At 38.4% G+C, this 24669-nt stretch overlaps 1 protein-coding gene across 1 annotated transcript in view; it reads right to left on the reverse strand.

Annotated features, from left to right (window-relative positions):
- Positions 1-24669, reverse strand: part of stt3b (STT3B, subunit of the oligosaccharyltransferase complex (catalytic)) — a 107798-nt gene that overhangs the window by 40246 nt on the left and 42883 nt on the right. Inside the window, exons 3-4 of the mRNA XM_015376961.1 lie at positions 13173-13460; positions 3737-3802 (exon numbers count right to left, since the gene is read on the reverse strand). Coding sequence (XP_015232447.1) covers positions 3737-3802; positions 13173-13460 — 354 coding nt within the window. The remainder of the gene's footprint in view (positions 1-3736; positions 3803-13172; positions 13461-24669) is intronic.

The following is a 24669-nucleotide window of genomic DNA, read 5'->3' on the forward strand; positions in this document are numbered from 1 at the left end:
GTGCGCCTTATGGTCGTGAAAATACGGTATTTTTTTTTTGTTCCTTTTTTTTCTTTTTTATAATCGATTCTTGCCTTCAAGAATCGATGCAGTAGATCACAAAAATTAGAATCGTGATGCATTGTCATGACGATTATTTTGCACACCCTTATAACAAATGAGGAAGTAAGTCTTATTAGCAAGATGCTAAGGATTAGCTATGACCAGCTAACTTTTCTGGTGTCAAAAACCAGACGTTAAGTGGCGATTTTATCATCATGGAAAATTTTTTATTATGAATATTAACGATTACTTTTAATCTGTGGACCCTTATGGACAAATTAAATATAAACCTCTGAAGGCTGGATTTATAAAACAGCTTCTGGATGCCTTCAAAGGTATGTTGTTGTGGCTGGTTTGGAATGTTTACATTTTGACATGCTGCTATATATGTGTTAATTGTGCTTTGGTGCTTGCTATGTCCATGAAATGAACTTGGTGGTTGAATTGTGGAGAATCTAAGCTTTCCAACAATGTCTAACATGTCTATATTGGTAAAAATGTTAAAGTTGTAATTTCAATGCATTCTGAGTTATTAGTTGTAAACACTATAAAAGTAGTCACCGGCGAGCGGGTGGGTTTTGAGAGGTTAAGAAACTTCAAAAGCCAATCATGGATGAACGGGTATCTCTTTCTCTCCAGTCATGCTTCAGTAAGACTTTTCAGTCTGGCTAAATGACAGTCTTAAGAGCAGGCGCCTAAGGAGCCCGGTGTTCAGAGCATTTAATAAGCATTTGATTGAGCCAAAGGGCTTTTGACACGCACTGACATTACAGGTTACTTTATTAGAGAACGCTGAAGGGTTTAGGGAATTGGAATTTGGTAATCAACAGTCCAGCTTTGCCTCATGGCTTCCGCCTCAGATGATGATGTGTAGCTTCCAACTATGTTCTGAGCTTTTCTGTTCATCTGAGCTTTGAACCACTTCCATCCTTCTCTTGATCTTAACCACCTCTGTCATTTCTCCTTTGACTCATCCAACATAAAGAAATAAAAGATCCTTTCCTTTCCATTTTTGTATTTCCTTAATGAGGCTGTCACATTCAATTAAGCATCACTGGGCTATCTAACCTTGACTGTATCCTGATCAAATAATGTGGTGGAAACAATCTACAGTGTCTCCACTACCGTCTGCCATGCCAGACACTGTGCTCGCAGTGCAGATAATGCCAGAGTTATTAATGGAGACATCCAAGCTTGGTTTATTGCTCTTTGCAGGTGGACTTGTCTAGAGGGGAACATCTGATCACTTCGGACAAAGAGGAAGGTGTGGGTGTGAAGAAAAGAGGATCATAGCAGGAAGAAAGGCTAAATGTTTTCACTGCTGCTGACTAGGACAATGAAGTCAGGTCTTATCTTTTTGTTTTCCTTTCCTCTCTGTCCTCTTTGTCCTCCTCCTTATCTTTTACCACCTCTCTCTGTGCACCATTATGTACCCCCTCTGTTTTGTCTGCCATTCTATTCATCTCTCACCCCAATCCTCTCCCTGTAATCTCTCGTCGATTCGGTCCCCCCGCTGCAGTGTGATCGATGAAGCTGGATTTCAGTAATCTGCTGGATTTGACATCTGTCTCGCTACTGGCCAAATAGCTTTAGCTTTGAATGAAGGAGACGCAGGAGATTTTCATAGGCGCCCATGCAAACAATCTGTCGCTGAGGCACAGTGTCTGAACTGTCTTTTATCTCATCTCTCATCAACCCCCCAAAGGGAGTCTGTCTGAATTGATAAATAATGCAGCCAAGCACCGACTACACCTACAAAACAACTGTCACAGATTCCCATGAAATTGCAAAAGAGGAGAGAGACTTTACTACAGGTTATTAAGACATGGTTGGAGAGGTCGTTAGGGGAAGGTAGAGCGTAGGAGGTGTGTATGCAGAGAAAATAAGGCAAAGAGTTTTCCTGCATTGGTTCGGGTGCATCAGAATTTTTTATGTATTTTCAAATGAAAAATGTTGGTACAAGACAAAGTGTATCTCTTTAATAAGCCATCTCTTAAATGTATCTTTATATTTCATACCAAGTAGGATTAAAAATAGACTTTTTTTACTCCTATAAACAGAATTTAAAATCAAATTTAGCAAGAGCTTGCAAAAAGTGACTTAGTTTTGCAGCATTTAACCTGAAAAGTTAAGAAAATACACATTTATTTAATCAAGAAAATATCAGAGCCTTTTTTCTAACTTTAGTTTCCAGCTGGGCAATATAATAACCATGATATGCATCACAGTAGACACCCAATTCTAGGAGATGCAAGTACTAAATACGGATTTAGTTTCTCATTCCCAAATCAAGAACGGTAGGTGGTAGTGCGGATCTCTTTAAAAAAAGCTAATCAATAATTATCAATAAATTCTCCACCATATTGCACAGCCCTGCAACAATGATTTGCTCTTTTCTACAAAAATACAAGTCATTTTGTTTTTTCATGAATATATTGCTTATTTCATCTATAACTTACAAAAAAGAAGGCAAAATTCGACTATTTTGCATTACAAGTGGCAAAAAAAAGTCTGATATAAATTATACATTTTCAGCACAGCATAAATACAGTATATGATAATAAATTATATATACTGTAGTTTCATTTTCTACTTTTTGTTCAGCTTCATACGTTTTTCATAAATCTGAGATGAAAAAGTCATTTTATGGAAAACTAAATTCAGTGATTTGTTGGCTGCTGCATTGAAAAAGCCATGACTTCCCGCTTGGTATGTCCGTCATATTTTCAGGAAGACGACTTTCACAGTTAGCCGTTTAGTCCACAGATGATAGTCAAAATGCTCAAAGTTATTTCATTTGCATGATTTCCCAATATCCTCCAGCCCTCATCAATGACCTGATGACACACGGAAATAACAGGAAATATGCAGCTCTAGCTTTCTATCAAAAGCCACTTCCCTCCTGATGCTTGGTGTAGGCACACTTCACGATTGCTGAAGAAATAAAAATCTGTGCTGCATCAGCCAATAGATGGAATAATTGAGAAAAAAACTAACTCAGTAGAGATTATAACACACTAAATTGGATAAACATTAAAGGCAGAAAGGTAAAGTGACTTAAGATCACAGCTGAATTATTGATTTTCTTGAATTTGATTAAAACCCGTTTAAAATATCAGACAGGTGAAACTCAATACAACTGTTGGAACATCACCCCGACTCTTCTGTCTGAGATATAAGAGTCAGTACAAACATCAATCACGAAACAACTCGGCTATAAATACAGATAAAAGGTCGGCTAAAGATTCCCTGACGGAGCTGATTGGAGAGATTCTGTGTAGCTGCTGCTGCATTAGATGACATAAAGACGAGGTTTTCTGTGAATCACACATCCTGGAAGTTGGATAGGTCCTTTAGACCATCCTTTGCTCCTAAATGGGCGATAGTGAGAAGGTCTGAATAGAAGCCATTGAGGCAACTTCAACTGGTCTATGAGCAGAGTCTGAATTTCTTCTTTAAACGAGGCAAACGTTTGGTTCCAGGGTTCTTCTGAATGAGGTCTGGCTGATTAGATCTAAACACAATAAAAACCTGAATGCTAACGTCAGATCAGCAAATATAAAAATAAGCACAGCTGCACATGATTGTTGTTAACTTTGTTGAATTTCTTTAACCATCACATTTCTTCATCACATGGGAAAAAAAACACAGTATGTAACATGTATAATTCAGGTCTCCAATTACCAGCCCTTACCATGTAGAAGTAGGAAAGACAGCAGCCAATGGTCCAGAACACTGAGCCAGTCTTCACAGATTTCACCTAAAAGAGGAGTAGAGGAGAGAAGTCATTGGTCTGTGTGTAAAATGCTCTAATGTCCAACAATAAGAGATCCGTAGGAGGCTGCTGTCCATCAGGACCAAAACCTATCACTGCAAAACCAGCTTCTTCCCGACTGCAGCTACCCTCATTAACAAAACCAGGGCCTCTAAAGAGACCTTCCCCTTGCTAATTATTATTTATACTATTCTATACAACTTGTTTATTCCAAATTATTCATTTCAAAATCAATTTTGTCAACAGTATGTCTATTTATGTGCTGCGCTTTATCAAGGCAAATTCCTCATATGCGTAAAACACTACTTGGCAATAAAGCTTCTGATTTGTTTTTTCTTTTCTGATTTAGAGCAGATAACACCAGACTAGCAGAAGGCTTAGACTTTTTTATAATTTTATAAATGATACAGCACTATCTCGCATCAATTACATTAATTCATATTCAATATATAACAGAAAGCCTTTTGAAAATTTTATCATAACATGTTGATCATGAACATAAAACAGTGTTTCTGTTGCAGAACAGTGGGTTAAACTTGGCCGATCTGTAGACCTGAAAACACTGAAATAGAAACTGATAAAAACAACAAACCTAGTTCACAATTAAAAACCCTTAATGACATTCCTTTACATTTAGATAATACAATAGTGATTGGTTAAGTAGGTGAGAGGTGTCAAAGAGCTTGATTACATTCAGCAAAGCTCATTTACTTAAACTAAAAAGGAATCGATGCTTGTTGGACAAAGGTGGTCTCGGTCCACAAAATATCCCGACACACACCCCTGGATCAATAAGCTACAAACAGCAGTGGTGCTTTATATAGCTAGTGCAGGTCAGAATATCCCGAAAAAGAAAGGAACAGGCCAGAAGACGATAGTCTGACTTCTTGCCAACAAGGAATTTGCTTGTAGGAGGAAATGAGAGAATTGGAGCCTCGTAGCTTTATATGGGTTGACATGACAACGCAGTTAAAGCCCCAGTTAGGAGAAAGGGTTTTTTTTTTCTCTCCTTGGAAGAGAAAAATGGCTGAAATAGAGCTGCAATTCATTGCAAACATGCACTAAGAAAATTATTCAGAGGCTTGTTTATTTTGTATTTATTTATTTTCTTAAATTGCATTTCCCATTTCACTTTAAGCCAATTTCACTTCTTATTTTAAAATCAGTCTTGATTTAATCTTTATCAACTTGTTTAGTTTTTCATCAGTTATTCATTTATTAGTCTGTACTTATTGGTCTCTTTTAGTATTCTACCATGCATTTAACCATTGATCAGTTTGTCTTTATAAATAAATGTAGTATTACCATTTGATTTTAGTAGTAATTAATAACAGAAACAGATAAAAGTGAATAAATCTCCTTCTGCCTGACTAGGAAGCTGTGTCTGTAATTAACTGAATAGTTCTCGCTGCCAGGCTGTAGGAAGAACTGTATTTAGCTTATTTCAGAACTTGGACCACAATGCCTGTTTTTAGATGTGACTAATAACCAGCTCTGACCATCTACCTTTGGGCATATTGCACTGTCAGACCATGGCTTTGAAACCCACTGCCCCACTTCATGTGTAAAAGGAAAGCTTGAACATTAACACACAGACACACGCAAAAAAAAAATCAAAAAATGCAATCAACAAGGCAGTTTTTCTCGTCTCCTTTTGTTTTCCAGTCCAACTGCATTTAATCTCATTTACTCTTTGTATGAGGTTAACTAAAGAAGACTACCCATTAAAACAAATATAAATGTGATTTAAACAATAAATAAACAGCTATTTGGATCTAAAATGAATAGCCACCATCTGTGAGGTCATTCTTATGGGGAATGACAATATTTCAATTCAGTTCAGTTTATTTATAAAGCACCAATTCACAACACGTCATCTCAAGGCACTTTACAGTTCACCAGATCATACAGTCAACCTGATTCAAAGTTTTCTAAGGAAAACTAGTTGATTGCATTGATTCATTTACTTGAATGGTTAAACCTCACTTCAGGCATGCTTGTAGCAACAGTGGAGAGGAAAAACTCCCTTTTAACATTAAGAACCTCCAGCACTGTAAGTGGTCATCTGCTGAGGCCGACTGGGGTTCCCAAAGACAAAAGCAATAATTTAACTGTTTATTGAACCGTCCGTTTTAACAAGCTAAAGATTCACCACATTTACTGGTCTTTTATATAAGCTTTATTTACAACTTTCTTCCTGTAAGAATGTATTTATCGATACCCACATAACCTCATACAATGGCAAACTGAGGATACAATTAATTTATCAGACTAATTTTCCCTTTTTTATGTATTGGGGGGGGGGGGGGGTAAGGACAGAGAAAGATGGAACATAGAAGGAAAATAGCAGAGAACCTGAAAAAAATGTGAAAACAGAAGTATGGTACTAACAAAGCACTTGCTCCAGTTGAGCCCTTGAAGTGGTTTGCTTAATAAAAAAACGCTAAGCACAAAAAACCCTGGCCCATAAATGTGGATTCTTCACTCTTTTAAAAGCAGCAATCCAACATTTTCTTTAATAAAAGTCCAGATTACTTTAGAAGACCTTGGTCCAACTCAGGCTCATTTTATGGATGGGCATAATGTTACTTAGAAGGGTTTATAACATTGTGTCTATAAGGGATATAGGGAGATTAAGATAAAAGACTTTTATGTTCTTATCCTGATCGAGAAAACCCTTTATCTAAATTCCAGAGTTTTCCAAATGTTGGAGGAAACCTGTGGGGCAGACAACGACGACGACGACACAGGCAACCCAACAACATCCCAACTACAGAAGCTGAGCCCCATGCAGCCTAGTGTTCAACTTGTGGCTGCCCCCTCAGGGCCGCTGCCTCTGTATAGCCTCACAAGTCTCTCAGTGTGGTACCAGAGCAGCTAATTAAATATGAGCGAAGAGAAAGAGTGGAATTACTGGACAACAATGCAGCCATGGTGTGCAGGGTTAAAAAAGATGGGGGGGAGATGCTGTGCAACTGTGTGCTGGGCGACTGTTGTTCTTATGCAGACGAAAAGGCATGGCTGTCCTCTGTGTGAGTGGATTCAATTATAGATTATGGTTGGATGTGTTCACTTTTTGGTTTGGGGTTTGTAGGGGGGATAAACATTGAGTTTAAGAGAATAGAGCTGAATGGGTTTCTTTTGGTGCTTAAAATGAAAGTCTGATAATGCTGATTGGCCTGACACCGGAGAGAAAGACGCTGTTTATGCCATTCTAAGGAAAGAAATTAATGAGTGATAAAAATGAAAAATACAGAAAGAGAAGGTAAGTTAGGAAAAACCAGGAAGATGAAACAAAGCTTGATAAAGACAAAGACAGAGGACGACAAAGACAATTAAAGCTAGACAATTCAAGAGAAGGATGGAGAGGAGACAAATGTGGGTAAATGAGACTGATAATGGGAAGCACTGGTGCATGGCCAGGATGATTGTTTTCCAAGGCTCTCACCAAATTGAAGGGAAGATGTGAATGGGGGTAAGATGAGTGCAGCGTGATTCTTTTTGATGGCGCCGCTCCGCTCATGACATGCCACCTTAAGAGGCGTGATGGCTGCCGCGAGGAACACCTGCCTCACTCGGAGATATATAATCCCACCACGTGAGATGACAAGAAGCCATTATGATGAAGCAGAAACAAACACGTGTCTTCTACTACCTCTTCCACACATAAGCTGAGGGGGGGACACCGTCGGGGCAGATGTTTAGGAGTCGTCTCTAAAGGTTAAAAAGTTACGGCCCTGGTCTGCTGCCATTGAATTTTCCAACGTTACATTTATACTAACAGCATAACTGCACTTTATAAGACAACGGACGGGTTCTGTCATGATGTGGTTAAAAAAGTCAGAACGAAGCTGCAGCTAAATTCTTCCAAAATTCAATCAGCTGCAGCCCTCTGCTCAGTTTTCTGCCGACTCTGCAGTCTGTGCAGCTCAATTCATCTCAACTAAACTCTGTTCTGTTTCCCACTTTCCTTGCCTTTCCTTTTCAATCTTAATTTTAACAAAGCCTGGCAATAGAACTAAAATCTCTTGAACTTTTCTTCAGTTATGCAATACCAACACAAAGCAGTACACAAAGTGTAAAGGGGAACAAAGAGGATATAAATGTTTTTTTACACATATATATTTTAATAAATATATGACCCTCTGTATTAATTTTCCTTGTGTATTTCTAAAAGGTGAATGAACTGAACGTTTATACTTTTCTGGTCAAACTGACCTGGAATCCAATTCTTCCAATGGCACACAAACACACTCATGCATCCATATCATACACAGCAAAGTGTGAACAAGTCTGAGTGGTGTGATCTTTTGCAGGCTGTGTATGGTTCCTTTTTCTCATGTTTGCGGTTAGGCTGCCAGGTTTCTGTCTGCCGTTTGATGCATGGCCCTTTTCTGATTCTTTCTTTTTAAAATGCATGCTCCTCTCTAATTTAACACTCACATCAGTAACATTTTGCCTGGGAAAGCGTTCTAAATCCAGAATGGGCCGTCTGTGGTGTTTATGTAAGGCACTGGTGTAACTATAAAGTCCTTTTTGTGGAAGCGCACAGCATTTTTATTCTTTGTCCTTAAACTTGAAATGATTTCTCCAATGTTGAAGTGTTCCATTTTCCAGAAGTCACCACTGTGACAAGCACACTTTTCAAAGAATTGGCTCCTATCCAGCAGCTGTAAAGGAAGCTGGGGGGATTCTCATTATGGACACGGGCTAAAGTCAATCCAGCTGTGCCAACAAGGGTCAAGTGCAGGCCAGCCTGTCACAATACAGTACTGAGCTGAAACCAAACAGGTGTTTATAGAGGGACTAACGGCTTAAAACTGAGCAAAAGGCAAAAAAGACAGGTGGATCAATCAGGCAGAGTTAAAGAGGAAGACTTTCTGCAGAAAGGCTGCGTTTTATATCCTTGAGCTTTGGAAAAGTTGGCAGTATTTTGGAAAATATCAAAGTTCAGAACAGGCTCGTTATTTTCTACTGTAGGGAATAAAAAGGGAAGCTGCCGTTTTAGCAATGACAACCCAAAGCTGGCTTAAGATGCAAGAAAATTAATGGCATGAACTCCATATTTTTTTATTGGTTTTAAAATGGTCACTTCTGCAGAAAAGTAAGAGATCATTTGTTTCCCTGTTATTATTCATAACAATCATTGAAATCAGTTAAAAGGGAAAAAAATTCCTTTTGTTCATTGTAAATCGTTTGGCTATTTTCTTTGATGCCTAAAGGTTGAATTTCATAAAAACTAAGCTGAAAGTTGCACCACCACCTGTTCATCTGTTAAGTCATCTGCCATATTTTAATATCTGAACATGACTCTATAGGAGAAGTTGTCTTCTCCTATAGAGGCAAAACATCAAAATTGTGTGTTTGACATCCTGTCCCTGTCTGCCATATGAACGGTTTGACATGCACATGTAAGAGCCCACATAGAGGATGCATATTTTTGAAGCAGGCATTTGGCAAACATGTGCACAGTGTGTTTGAGGATCTAAGTTAAAGAACGGAACTATCAATGTGGTTAGATTGCTGAGTCAGAGCACAAGCAGGGTTTGTCGTGAGGCCAGAAATGTAGAAACAAGCTCCAAGAGCTGGTCAATAAACTGCAGCTTCGAATCAGATAAGACACAAAGCTGCCTTAAAAAGCAACAAGTCATATGACCATAAAACCCCTCGCAGTCATTTGCTGATAAATGGCTTAAAGGGGTAGGAACTAACATGGGTAAGGATACAGAGATGTTTTAACTATTTTTAACCTCTCATTCATTAAGATTTATTTCAAAATATTAAACCTGAAAGATTAACTTTTATCTTTGTGTAACTTATTTCTTTGTGTCGCGAAGACTAAAGGGCTGGGTATACTAATGCAGCAGTGTGTCGCAGTGAGCTTGTTGCAAATATTTTTGATTTATGCCCATTATTGAGCGTTGCCTGCACTATTTTATTCCACGCCACAACACGAACTAGCTGTGGATCTAAATATGACTGAGGCGGTGAGGAAGTGGCTGCAAGTTTGTGCGACAACGGGGTGAAAAAGGGCGGGGATCCAGGTGGAAAAAGGGTCCCAGCGTTCTAGTGCATGCCGCTTTTCTAGCTGGTCCATTTTCACGAGTCGTTTTCCACAATGGCGGTCATACAAACCAAACAAACCAGTAAGATACCAAACAAGAAATACGCATAGTGTGTTTTGTGGAGGTGCAGCAGAGTGTCTGTGGATGCGGCAGAGGCACATTTGCGTTCCCTGCGACACACCCGCAGACAACCTGGTTTCTGAGTATCAATCAGCCTAAGAGTATAAAGACTGGAAAGCTTTACAAATCAATGGAAGGAAAGAAGGACAGAAAGAAGATAGATATTAAGGAAGACACAGGAAACGAGAAGGACAAAGGAAAAGAAGGAAGCATGGTAGGACTCATGAAACAAATGGAAAACTTGAGGAAATAACAAGGAAAAGAGGAGAAAAGGTGGAAGGGATAACAGAAAACGGACATAAGGATAGAAAAGTAAGGTTACAAGAAGGGGAAGACCAAAGGACATGGAGGAAAGGGGAAGTGCAAGGAGGAAGAAAAAACGGTTAGAAGAAGCCTATGAGGAAGCAAGGAAATGAGGAACAAAGAAGGAAGGACTCAAGGAATAGAGAAACTAAAAAAGGAAGGAAGGACAGAAGGAAGCAAGGAAGGAAATAAACCATTTAGACAGAGTGATAGAGTAGTCTGGAAGAAATGTTCATTATTGGAAAATACTGAAATAAAATGCCAGACTTGTCCAGACAGTGTTGGAGCCTGTATATTAAACTCCTGTTTAGCCTAATGGTGTTCATACAGTTGGACAAGCAGCAGCGAGGCCACCCTGAACCCTCTACCTGGATGAGAGTCACGGCCTGTTTTCACTCAAATACAGATTAAAATCGATGCCTCAAAGGTAAAATAAAATTGGACAAACACCCTCTGATCTTCCATTAAAAATTGAAACCCGCCTCTGCCGTGTTAAACAAAAGCTCTTTTACAGTTTGCTAACTGAACCAAGGTTGAATAGAAATAATCAGGACTGCAGCAACTAATCAGGCTTTTTTCCAAGGCTGGAGGCCAATGCTATTCCGCATCAGAGTGGCATGACGGAAATTACTATCTGAACACCTTTAGAGATTTTAAGAAATAAATATGGCATTTTAATGAAATATTTTAACTTCAAAATCAAATCCAGCCAAATACATTGCAGTTATTTTAAGAGTCTTAAAGATTCTGGCATACCTGCTGTTCAACTGATGTTTATTAATGATCCATACAGATTTAATATTATTTTAAGCACTGTTAGATATGTCCAACTGTTTCATGTTTATTAAAATTGAAAAAAAACACAAAGAAATGCTCACTATTCAAACTAAACTGTTTAAGTATCTTTTTAAACTTGAGCAGAGGTAAGAGTTTAGAGGCAGAAGTCAATTGAAATTGAGGAAGTTTTGAGTTTGATATTGGAGGAGAAACTTCAGCAGAATAAAACTCATTTAATCATAAATCAATGTTAAAATTGCTTTTTTAAATAATTAAAAAAAAAACATAAGATAATGAAATAAGTCTGAAAATTTTCTGTGGTATATTTTCCTATACTTGGCTAGATTTATACAGTGTTCAACTATTTGGCAGGCTCTGAAGGTAAGGCAGCTGGCTTTTCAGCAGCTGTTAGAAATAAATCTGCAAAGATAAATTAGTTTTCAGCTAAAATATCTTGATTTAATCCCACAGAGCAATATTAAGCAGGGCTAGTTAAGTGGCTCATAGTATTTTGGCGTGTCCTTATTCAAACATCAGGAACATTATGGAGATTTATAAGGGGGATGATTTTTTAAGACTTAATGGGAAGAGAATATTTTACAAATATGCCCACAAAGGTTTAAAGACGGCAACAAAATTAGGAGCAACAGTGGCGTCGGGTGCAGTTTGCCCTACAATGGGAGGGTTGTCTGTTCGAGCCCGGGTCTGGCTCTCAGTGTCATTGTGTCCTTGGGCAAAACACTTCACCTGCATTGTCTACTGATGGTGGAGTCAGAGCGCCTGCTGGCGCCAGTGTACGGCAGCCTCGCCTCTTTCTGTGAGCCCCAGGGCAGCTGTGGCTACGATGTAGTTTGCCACCATCAGAGTACAAGCGTGAAGCACTTTGGTCAAGTCTCCTGAAGTGCAGGCCATTTACCAAAATGTGCCCACTTTGCTCCAGCATTTAACTCTTAGTAAACTGCACTAAAAGCAGAAACCCTGCAGACATTATGATTTAAATCATAGCTAATTTGTGCATCATTTTTCTTATTCATAAAATGTTTTGAATATCTATTTTTTTTGGGTTGATACAGCTCTCTCATTCTGTTGACATTCATATTCTTGACAGTACATTTTATGCCAGGAGCAGCATGTTTTTATAGATCGAGCTTAATATAGTTTCAAGTGCTCTATGCAGAAGCTTAAGCACAGTTCAAAAGCGATAAATAAAAACGAGTAAACATCTGAACACTAAACTTATCCAGAAGGAAAAGAAATAAGAAAAAAAATAAAATCGCTATAGACAAGGTCAAGTTTAATATCAAGGAGGAGAGGCTGGCTGATCAAACTGTTTGCATTGCTGAGCATTTAAATTTCACGCATGCATGTATGATGCTTTCATTTGAACATATCTGCAGGGCTTTAAGGCAGCAGCTGATGCAACTAGAAAGGCGTCCAAACTCGGGTGGAAAAAATGTTTTTTAAGCGTCTTTCATCTTGAAAAGCTGCAGAGTGCTGTTTTGGTGCAGCTTCAGTAAACAGCCAACTTATGCTGGAGGAAGAGAAAAAAAATTTTCGTTTAAGATCAAGGATAAGAAAAATAAATAATTTCTTTGCAACTAAAAGGATGCACTATTTTACAGAAAGAAAAAAAAAACCATCTGAAAGTGAAGAAATGTTTTGTTGGTTAAAGCACTACCTCTTGTTTTTTTTTTTAGAGGGAAAGTTAATTGGAAATAGCGGCCTACTGCACCTTAACCCAGTTTGATTGTACTCTGAAAGGTCATCTCATTGTAAAGAAGTGTGAAGGTTTTTTTCTCCTGCAGCTTGTTGTATTCTGTGAACCACACGGCCTGCAAAGATAGCCAGCTTTCTTTTCAAGGCTGTGGATAAATAATTCAACATCTGAAGCAAGCAAAACTTGAAAGTAGGACCATTTCCCTGTCTACTCAAACACCGTTCCTCAAAAATAAGAGATTGGAAGTTTAAATGTAGCAGAGACTGAGCAAAAACCTGATGAAGTTATCTCAAAAACAAACTAAAAGTATTAATAATTAGCTACATGTTTAGAAAAATAATACTTCTGCAGATGAAACCTCCATTGCACATACCCAGAGGTAGTAGGTGAACTGCAGGGCAAAGATGGCGATCCCTTCATTGTCGAAAGAGCCGGCCACAGAGCGGGAGATGTAGCCTGGAACGATGGCGATGAAGCAGGCTGCCAGCAGCCCGGCGCCCTGGTTCCACAGCTCCCGTGTCAGCAGGAAAGTGGAGATGGCCGTCAGGCCGCTAAACACGGGCGCCAGGAATACACATACGTCGCGGATGTGCACCGTGATATGGAGCAGGTTGAGCACATAGTGGATGAGGCCAGCGGTCACCATTAGCCCTGGGTATACCTAAGGGGAGGGACACAGAGTTTAGAGTGACATAAAAAAATGGCAGGTGATAAAGAAGGCGAGTAGGAGAGGATTCACATGAGAGAGGTGCAAAATAGGACAAAGTTACCTTCAGACATCCAGAACATAATATACACTCTTAACACTCACAGATTCTTGTGTGATATTGAAGAATTTACTCCAAATATATATAAAAAATATTTTAAATCAAGTTTTTTTCACCATGTAAAATGTAGTAAAAAAAAAAAAAACTTGATATCAGTATCTCACAGTTGTTGCTGTTTGCAGGAGCTTGTCAGAAGCAGCAGGGTTTTATGGCCTGAAGCCATATTGGCTGCATAATGCTGAGCAGTTCCAGGTTGGTGATTTACTGGACCCAGCTGTGCAGCACCCCACTTTGGATTAGCTGCTCTCTCCTGACTTCTTTTACCGGACATCATTCTGCAACCTGATTGGACTGTTCATCTCCTCCCCTCACAGAGGAGACCCTTCATTTTAAACCCAGCTCACCTGTCAAGGTATGCTGCTGGGATTGATACTGAGCATCTTGTATCTTTGTTTGGGTTTTATGGGAAACTGTTGACCTTAACTTGCTGCTTCTAACTCGAAACTAAGTAGTAGTATGCCAGGTAGTAGGTTGGAAGTGTGTTTGTTTTATTTAGTTTTATTAGTACATGAGGCATCTGAGGACCTGATGGCTGGCTCAGACATATAGTCTGGGGTTTAGCATGATCAGAATGTGAAAGCTGTTTCCAATTTAGCTAACTATTTGTTTCCTTATTAGATTTTTGTCAACTTCTTTCTTTTACAGTTTCATTTTTTAGAAACCTTATGTGTTGAATTTTATTCATAAGAAGCTTGTAAACCACAACTGTTTGTATTTTGTACAATTTTTTTCTGCCCTCCATTTGTTATCCGATAGCAACTATAGAACTGGCAGTACATTTTTATTAAGAGAATAAAGTCTTATTCTTTTTCAATTTCCCTGGTTGAGCTGGGTTGTAAACCCTTGCAAAAAGAGAATGGCATTCAGTTAGAGCTTCAAAGTTTGAAGCGCATACAACTCCATATTGTGCATATAGGTAAGATGTGGCAATATTGACAGTTCTTTCCTCACATTTTTATTAAAATGCAAAACAAACTCAACCTGAGGTAAGATTGTTATTGAATAAAAAAATGACATGATCCTTACTATAAAGCAAAGTAAATAATTCCTGTTGTCATTTCATTGGAGGCAAAACAATATTCTATTTTAATGTGATGGAATGTTTTTGCCGAAATCAGGATGCCTGTGTTGTGTTTTTTTTTTTTTTTTTATTAAAGCAAAATGATAATGCTTTAGGTTTTAAATTTTTATGTAAATACTGTACCACAGTGGCATATTTAATTAAAGCTGGCAGTCGATGCCTAGTTTGTGTATTTGTTTAGTTTTTTTTTTTAAAAGGGAAAATGAGCAGTTTGGTAGCCTTTTACAACTTCTCCAATTTAGTTGCTTCTCGAGGGAGCAGTGCTAAACTAAAATTCAAATAAAACAAATTCACCCCCTGCAGATTTTATTCATTACAATAATTAAAAAAAATAATCTACAAGGAAAACCCCAGTTTGGATTTTTTTTAAGACATTTTGAACCTACCAAGATGTTGAGTTTAAAAAAATGTCCTTGTTCCTAATAACTTTAATAACTGCAAGGCATGAAAAATGCAAGTACAAGATTTAGACTTTTTTATATCTTTCTTTTTCTTTTCTTTTTTTGCCAGGGGAACTTTTAAAAAGGTTGGTTTAGAGTCTCTACATTCCTTCTTCACATATTTAACGTTGTGGAAAACCTTCCATTTGCCAGCGATTTGAATTCTTTGAGAACTCAGTGTAGCGCATCAGCAGACCTAATGTGTTAATTTCCCACAGACTCACTGGTTTACACTCACAGAAAAAATAGTTCAGCTCTGTGTGAGCTCAAAAACAGCCAGTAACAAATTAAACATAACATTTCAGATTAGTTTAAGTCACTGCTGATTTTGCAGCTTGCTGGGGGAGATTAGAATGGAGCTCAGCAACAGCTCGGTGCTACATTCTTTCTAATCTTCAGTTTTCCCTGTAGGATCAATAGTTTGGCTGATTTTTAATTCCTTAAAACTAAAGAGTTAACAGCTACAAACAGGCTTTGTATCAACTTTCTCTCTTAATAAGTGATTTAAGCATAATACAGCTTGACCAAGGATAAAAACATGTCAGAAAGGCTCAGGCTAATAAATGCTAATAAAATTCAGCTTGAACCAAAATGGGCATTTCAGAAGGTTAAAAGAAGAGGGAATCTCATCTTTATGGATTTACTCCAGTCTGAATCAAGCCTGCAGCAAAGGGATGATCCTGACCAACTATTTTAAAGCTACGGTAAGGAAAACAGAGGCTTTTACTCAGCAGCAAGTATTATCATGAGCTCCATGTGCTAAACCGAACTGTGGCCCGTGAAGGTGAAGCCTCACGCCTCTGTCTCGTCTAACCATGAGAGACGACCCAATTAGGCCTGCTGTGCTGTACTGGAGATGTCAGAAGGAAAAGTAGGTTGCACATAAAAAGTAACTGATCTCTAATGTGTATTCAGTGTAGCCTCGGTCCATTTACTTCTTCTGCTAATAAACTCGTGTGTATGTTTGTAATTAGTCTACAAGATCCAAGCTTTGCCAACCAATCTACTTCCCTGAAAGCCAACCACCTTTCCCATCATTTTCTGCATTATTCCTACAATCATTAGCTAGTTTGAACTCTGTATTTTGGTTCAAAGTCTTAATGTTTATAAAGGGTTGATTTTTTTCTGTTTTTTCTCATGAAGCGTTTTGGTTTTCTAAATGAAAAGACTGTACTAAAGGACAGAGTTCTCATTATGAGACTTTCAAGACCTGACAAAAGCCTTTAAAAAAATATGTATTCCAATTGTCCTTGTGGAGACAAAGAGTGGGTTATCGGCTTGACAGCCCTCTGTTGTTACAGACTGGGACATTAAAGAGGCTTTCTTTTTCTTATTCGCAGCTCAGAAATAAAGAGCAACTGACAAGCATCCTCTGGGGAGAGGGGAGTGGGCTGGGGGATAAGGGAATAAAAAGACAAAGCCAACTGGACTGGTCTTAGCAGAGGCATTTTACTGTCACACTAACTGATATCAAGTCATCTGCCCTGCAACTGGTGAAAGTTGTCCAAGAAAGAAGTAACGTTTTCATATAAGATAAAGGGGATCTGTCCAGAATCCCTATCAAACTTTGAAATAAAGAGCGCAGTAAGGATAAGCATTGGAAGAAGAAAAAACCCCCAAAAGCATCAGACTTTGGAAGCAGGAGTGAATACTACAAATTAGTGGTGGGTTTCCGGTAACAAATAGCAGGCATTGCTTTCAAAACCCAGCATCAACTTCAGTTACCTCCTCTAGAACGTGACCTTAATTTAAAGAATAAGAAGATTCAAGCTGTAAAACATGCTTGTAAGATGATGTTTCATAGCAAACGCTGGAGATATCACACACTAAAAGTTTACAGCTAGTGGTATTATACGGTCACTGAGCTTTAGAGGCCATGGAGTGAATTAGAGAAAAAAATATCCAAACTTTTCTAAAATTAAATCTTCACAAAGAAACGCTTGATAAATCTAATAAATTAATTGCACACCCAACTACAAATGTACAGATCAGAAATTTGTAGCACATTTCTGATCTGGTTTTGGTAAAGCTTTAATTTAGACACAGTAGGCATGGGCTGGTTACTAGTTTCTAGGTATAGCTCTGCATCAACAATGTAGTTTTACATCACTCAAGTCTTCCTTAAAACTGTCCTAGTAGTATAAGTTTTTTTTTTGTTTTTTTTCCTTAAAGACAGGTCAGGTTGTGAGGAGCTGCAGCAACACAAAAACTCCCCCAGCACTTCCCCATGTAGCCACTAGCTCCACATGCATTACTGAATGGATGGCAAAGGCCCACAGGATGAAGGTTGCTCTATTGGCGCTTGGACAGCGGCAGCCATAGAAAGCAATACAGCTAATATGACAGCACATCTGGAGGAGCATCACTTTGTGCCATTTATGAAGTTAAATAAAGGTTAAAGGTTTATGCCATCTTGAAATTAAAAAGTTACCTCTAGCTTTAGGCATTAGTGAAAGTTACCGTAATTTTTGGACTATAAGCCGCGACTTTTTCCCCATTTTTCTACCTTGCGGGTTATATAACAATGCGGCTTATCTATGGACTTTTACAGCTAACGGCCACTAGGGTAATACCTAAATCTATGGATTTTACCATCCACCATGTTGACATCATATTTGCTTCAACACACAAGTATGGTAGCCGTGCGCGCGGGAATGCGGAGGTCCTTCGGAAGCAGACTTCTACCGCGAGTGGTACGAGACAGAACGACAGCAAGAAAGACGGACATTGCGACCGCAAGACAGTTTGTGTGTAAACAAAAAACCTGGGGCTTATAGTCCGGTGTGCTTGTATATGTACAAATCATGCAATTTAGCTTCTGCAGCTTATATTCAGGTGCGGCTTATAGTCCGAAAATTAAGGTACTACCAGCGTGTTACTGAGGCAGACAGCGTGGTGATTGAGCTGGTAACGAGTTATCAAGCAGAGGCTTTTGGAGTTGTTGGGTTTTGTATTTAATTATTTTTTTTAGTGATAGGAGAAAAAACTAAAGCTTTGTGTAAATTCGTTCATACTTGTAATTGCTGTTGCTTCTTTGTGCGTATAATCATTTAAATATATGTTGCCTAAAATCATAAGGTATGAATGCGTAGGATGCAAGGGAAAAAAAATTTAAGCATTATGCCTGTGATCAAAAAAACTGTTTCCTCAGTCAATAAAGGTAACCATGACTACAGAGTTTATGCTTAAGAGCCAACAACAATTCAAGGAAAATGTAATGTTTTTCTTCCCCCCTTTTTTAATTAAAACTTTTCACAATTGGAACAGTAATCAGAACATTGAGATAAATTTCAACTTAAGGTTTTATGCCATTAGACTCCGATGCCGACCCTTGCCTACAATACAGGGAGTTGATTCCATGTTTTATGTAACGGATACTAATTTTACATTGTGTGTGTATTAGCCAAAGTAAAAAAAGATTTCATTTTTTTTAAAACAGATTACTTGTTTGACATTTTTCAGTCTTCAGCATCCTATCTTAGCGGTTAGGATGTTGAGCATCACTGAAACAGAAGTCTGTTTTAATTAGACCGTTTCTTTAACCACATTTTGCATTGAAAACAGGAGAGAATTTCTTCCCAACTCTTCCCCCTCCCTCTATTATCAATGGTAGGTTGTCAGCGCCTACCATTGCAAAACACACTGTTCATTCAAATGCTTTATTGTTAGCATACATTCAAGTCCTCCTGAAGAACTGTGGTTGCTCAAATGCGAGGCCAATTTGACAAACATTTGCACACTAGAGCTGTATTATCGATCGGTTTCTCACGATTTGGACCAGTTTAGTTACAATTTTGCTAAGAATGAATGCGTTTTACATTCCTACTGTTTCTCATTTCATTCTGGCTCATGGTCTTCCCATCTAATTACTGCTTATGTCCAACCAGGAAAGAGTCAGAGATACAGTTGCGGGTAATTGCCAGCAGTCTGCACGGCTCCATTCACGCCAATAAATTTTAACAACAACTGGCTTCCTATAACCTTATATTCTCTTAGATCAGATCCTGTGAGTTTTGGCCTTAACGGTCTTATGCCGTTTTCTTTTGCTTATCATGCTTATTATAACTGGGAGTGATTATAGAAAGCCATGTGCCAATAAATGAGCATCCTAACTGGAAGCATTAGCAGGCAGTGCTGGTGTGGGCTGATCGATAGAAAACAAAAGGGCCATATTTCCTGCCTTTTTAGTGTTCCTCCCTTATTGACAGACATAGTTCACACTGAAAAGTGATGTTTAAGCATTATGGTAGCACGGATCCAAACAAAGGAGGGGATTTTTTAGTTTTAGACTGGCTGGCAGGTTGTGTTGAATATAATCAGAGGCAATTTTTCATTACATTGCTGGTGAATACAAGAGATTATATGAGACTAAATGTGGAAGCAAAGAAGAGAGGGTTATGGATATTGACTAACTTTTAAACCAAGGCTTTCAATGCTTTTAACTGCACTATGGTTAGGGCTGGGGAAAAGCCCAGCTCTCATCTGCACTCCTCCATGTTTAAAAAGCACAGGCTTGATGTAAATGAGAGCTCTCGCACAATCATTTTATGACTTTGAAAGCAGTGTGGGAGGTGAGGTAAATACCATGTCTCTGAAGCATGCTTAGGTTTAAAAAATGATTTGGCACAGTCATGCAAACAAAGCTGGATTTTTCCAATTAACCTACACCGTAGAGAAGCGAGCGACTTCCTGTAACTCCCTCAGCTGCCATCAGGGTGCTCCAGAGCAGTCAATGTAAAGTCTCTTTTTGGTGGGAGCAACATTTAGAATAAACACTGTCTGGAATTTGCATCTCATTTGACTGGACTGCAACGGTCAACCTTAAAGTCTGAAAAATTTAAAAGGACTTCATCAGATCCTTTTGTTTTGAGCTTAATGATCAAAAAGTTAAATATTTTCACATCACCCAACCTGAACTCCATTTAATGTCAACTTTAGGCTCTATGCGCTTTTATTGGCCTTGCTACATGTTTATGCAGCATCACCTGGATGTTTTACGACTTTGCATAGATTTGCATGTTACACAGACATTTGCATTTAGTATGAACAAACAGAATGACCCTCCTGCCTGGCATTAAAATGTCTGCAAACTATATAAGATAAAATGCGACTCACCATCTGGTGTGTCACTTCTGCCAAGTTAACTCCAAGAACTAGAAGACCTTTTTATATTCAGATGTTTTAGACTTCGCTTTAAACCAAGTATTCAAACACAAAGATAACAGACTTTATAATTGTTTACAGTATTAAAATATATCTGTATTAGCTTATTAGGTTCAACTCAAAAGAGATCGAACTACAATTTTGATGGTGACACTGCATGACCCCCAGTTAGGATGAAGAAACGACATAATGCAAAGTCTTCATACACCATGAGATTTTACTTTTAGAATTAAAATCAAAATGCTTTTGAACGTTTTTATGTAAATTGATGCAAGTATTACAGCATGTTTAATCCTTCCTGGATGTAATGATTGAACATGAAGTAACCAATTAAAAATGATGTTTAAACAATCATCTCATATTGATATTTCAATACGTCCTGATAAACTGAAATACTTTGAATGTTCCTATCTTAGTGGTCCTCTATAATCTACAGCACTTTCAATGCAAGCTGTCCTTTGATTTTGTGCAGGAAAACGTAAAATAAGTCACTGTTTTTAATCGAGTTCATTGTATAAAATCATGCAAAGTTCATTACCAGGTTTTTTAGTTTAAGATTTTGATGAATCCATGTTTTTGTTTATTTCTGTACCACTGGGAAGTCTAGACTCCAAGGATAACACTTTAATACTGAAAGGGAACAAACACAAAAAACTGATTAAATATTTTAATACTTCACAGCATTAAAATCTGCAATAATTATATCCACTTTCATCCAATATTGGATAGGGTTTGAAATCAACAAAGGCCATTTTTTCCAAATTATCTAGATCAGTCATTAGACAAGTCCTCTTCTAAAATAAAAATACATTTAAACCTCTTCAAGCCATAAGATAGACGTCTGTTAACAGAGAGTCATCCAAAAAAAAAAAAAACGCTAACAAGCTAGCTACCAATAAACAGAATGTAGCGACAGTCGTCTATTAAGCTCAAGGTCCAGGTCTGGATTCATGAAAGCCGTTTTATAGTATGTCCATGTCCAAAAGAAAATAAAGGAAAATACCATTAAGTCTGAAATCAATTTGTGCAGAGCTCCACATTCAACAGAAATTAATCTGCTTCACGTGATTAATGTCTAAATTATTCAGTCATTCTTTCTAAGAAGAAATTAGATGCACGTGAATAAAACAGTGCAGAGCCAAAACAGATCAACGGTCGGAGAAGCTGGTGTGCAAATATCATGAGATTAAGTTGGGACTAAACGTGCTCTAATTCTAATTACTTGTTTAATCATGAGTTTCAGCTTGAGCCCTGTGGGAACAAAGATCTAAACCAAGTAGCCATGAACTGTAACAGAACCAATAAATCCATTATTAGATGGGTTTGTGTACAACCAGCAGCTGATTATAAATGCTCACAACAAATGAGGAGATATTGCATTCAAGTTCTATTGAGCTTTTCATACGCTTGGGGAAAACATCTGTGTATAGCGTATCTATATCTAATTGTTACAAAGTAGCACCAGCTCAGTGATGCCTACACCATCTCCCTGTGAGGGAATGAATCAGGAGAGTCGGATCACAAGACACCGTCTCATTATTTGAGCAGGACTCAGTGGTGCCAACACTTTGGGAAACATTCTCACTTTTACCTCACACTGAGGACTTTAGATTATAAACTCCTGCTACATCATTAAGGAGTGCAATTAGAGCTTGAGAGCGTAACCCCGCCGCGTCCATGAAACGTGGCTGGAAGAAAAGGAGTGGTGTGGTAATAGATGGAGGGAGACGGTTGGACCTGGAGTATTTAACGCAGATGAGCCTCACGGCTTGTTCAGCTGATGTCAGGAACTACAGAGAGGACGGAGAGGATGAAAAGAAAAACACCAGATTGACATTCACCACAGTAATGGTAGCTGGTAAGCAGGGACGCAGTGAGAGCCAAGGGGAATCTGGCCGGTTAATACATCGCAACTGGAACCTGACTTCAATTTATGATGTCTGGAGGCGGTTTATACTCCGCCTTGGTTTCATTGGTTAAACCTGGAGAATTGCTCAAACATCTCCCTCATGGTGCACAGAAAACCTATCCGGAAATCACCTGGAATACCTTTAATATCAAAAAAAGGCCCCAGAGCCAATGACAAACCAAGCCTAACATCTCTTGTTTTGCATTCAACAAAACTATTTCCATGTCCTGGAATCCAGTAAAGTATGGTTTTGCATTTCTTTAAACTCAGAAGTTTACATACATTCGCTTTGTATTTATTAGTTTTTTTTTTAACTTAATTTGTGTCAAGGAGTATGAGGGGGGTAGTTGGTAGCACAATTGTATTGCAGTAAGAACGTTCTGCATGTGAATCCTGGCCTAGTGTCTTTCTATGTGGAGTTTGCATGCAGTCTGAATGCTTGATGCTTCAAAAAAATAGTGTGTGCCCATGGTTGTATGTCTGTGCGTTGCCCCTGTGATGGGTTTCACAAGCTCCTTAAGCCCGGGTCACACCAGTTTCTATTCTATACAAAATATAATGGGAATTATTAAAGGAAAACACGGCTGAGGAACGGTTTAGGTAATTTGGGGCGGCAGTGAGGCGTGATTCTAAGATCAACCTGTAAAGTTCTACAAAGCTTTTTTTTCCCCCCCTTCATAGAGAGAGGAGCGTGATAAACTGCACGTGTCCTGTACTATCACTCCTTTTTTGTTTTTTCTCAATGATCACCATTTTACTTTATCCATCTTGGGTAAAGAGTTATGCTTATTAAAACATCGTATTGATTGTTATCTCCTATTCTGTCAAACTAGCTCTCTGTGACTCCAAACAGGCAAAACCTGACCTTTTTCCCCTGGGATTGACAGACTTTATTTTCCATTTCCCCCAAAGCTTATGCGTACTTTACCACTTCATGTCAACTTTTTTTTTTTTTTTGCATTCATTATAATTCATAAAGCAGACAACAACGTCCTAATTTTAGTATGCTTCGAGTTTCTTTCCATTTGGAAGACCAATTTGTGCCCAAGCTTTAACTCTGGCTGATATAGTTATGCTGCTATAGGCTTAGACCGCTGGAGGACATAGGGACTCCTTTTTATAATTTTGCTTAATTTGATCTCTATTCACCCATTCTGCAGAGTTTAATTTCATCTTGTCCATTCCTTTTTGGCTGTGACACCATCCTGGAGAGAAATAGCTGTGCTGCTGCCATTAACACCTTTTTGTATAGATGTTGGATCTTGGCCTGTTTTTCCAGTTTAGTCATGGGAGCTGGCTTAAGAGCTCATCTGCCTGGCTGTGTGATTTTTCCTGTGGAGCTGGTCGACAGTTGCCTTTTGTATCTGCTTCTTTCTGTACGTCTTCTTCCGTCTCCTTGAACTCCAGTCAGCCTTAGCAGATGGCCTGGTCTAGTCTGGTTTTGTTGGAGGTTTCTTCCTGGTAAAAGGAATTTTTCCTCTCCACTGTCACTACAAGCAGGCTTGGTGTAAGGGATTGCCTTCGAGTCAATGTATCAATTTGAAATGATGGTTCAGATTTGATCCAACACTAAAGTGCTACTAGAAGCTGAGAGAACCAGGTGGTTTGAAATGTTTCCTGAATAATTTCTGCAGTTACTTTGCTGTTCAACTAAGTGAAACGTGCCAGACCCATTCACTCATTTTAAGAAGCAACACTTCAATCTGGTTTTGTCCAATGCCACTTCAAGCCTTTCAAAGATATTTGCAGCTTTTTGTGCCTTTTCAATTGGTTCCAATACTTATATGTCTGAAGGCATTTTCACAGAGAAAAAAAAAACAGCTTTTATTTTGTCATTGCTTCTATGAGAAGAAATGAAACAAAACAACACACCATTTGGCCTGGTTAAAAATGTGTTTCTGTACCAACAAAAAAGCTCCCTATAGAGCACTTTGTTGAAAAATAAATATCCCAAAATAGTGTGCAGTGTATCAATAAAAATGGTTTGGGGTATTTTACAAGGACAAAAGAAGCGGTGGCAGGCTATTATAACTGTGTAAAGCTAATAAACTGTTGTCGAAAGCAAGGCTCTTAAGAAATCATGAATTACTAAAGCAAAGAAAAGTAACATCTTTGAGCTTAGCCATTAACCAAATGTAGCGTTCTTAACTAACAGCACTTTGCTGGGGCCAAAACCATAGTCCAAAGCATTTCAGGCTGGATTTAGAGAGGCTTACAGAGAGAAGAGAGAAAGAAAAATAATAATATGCATATAGGAAGGAGGGAGAAAGGAACATGCACTATATTATATACAGTTTAAACAGTTGGGTAAGCTATATTGTTTGGAAATATATTTTTCCAACACTCATTTTCTCTTTTCCATACTCAAAGCAGGCCTGGAAATGAAACTACTGATTTCAAATGACCTACTTTTCTAGACACTATGGGAACCCTGGCTGTTCAAACACGTT

The sequence above is a fragment of the Cyprinodon variegatus genome, unplaced genomic scaffold (genome assembly GCF_000732505.1).
Source record: "Cyprinodon variegatus isolate N-32 unplaced genomic scaffold, C_variegatus-1.0 Scaffold144, whole genome shotgun sequence".
In the NCBI taxonomy this organism is placed as follows: Eukaryota; Metazoa; Chordata; class Actinopteri; order Cyprinodontiformes; family Cyprinodontidae; genus Cyprinodon; species Cyprinodon variegatus.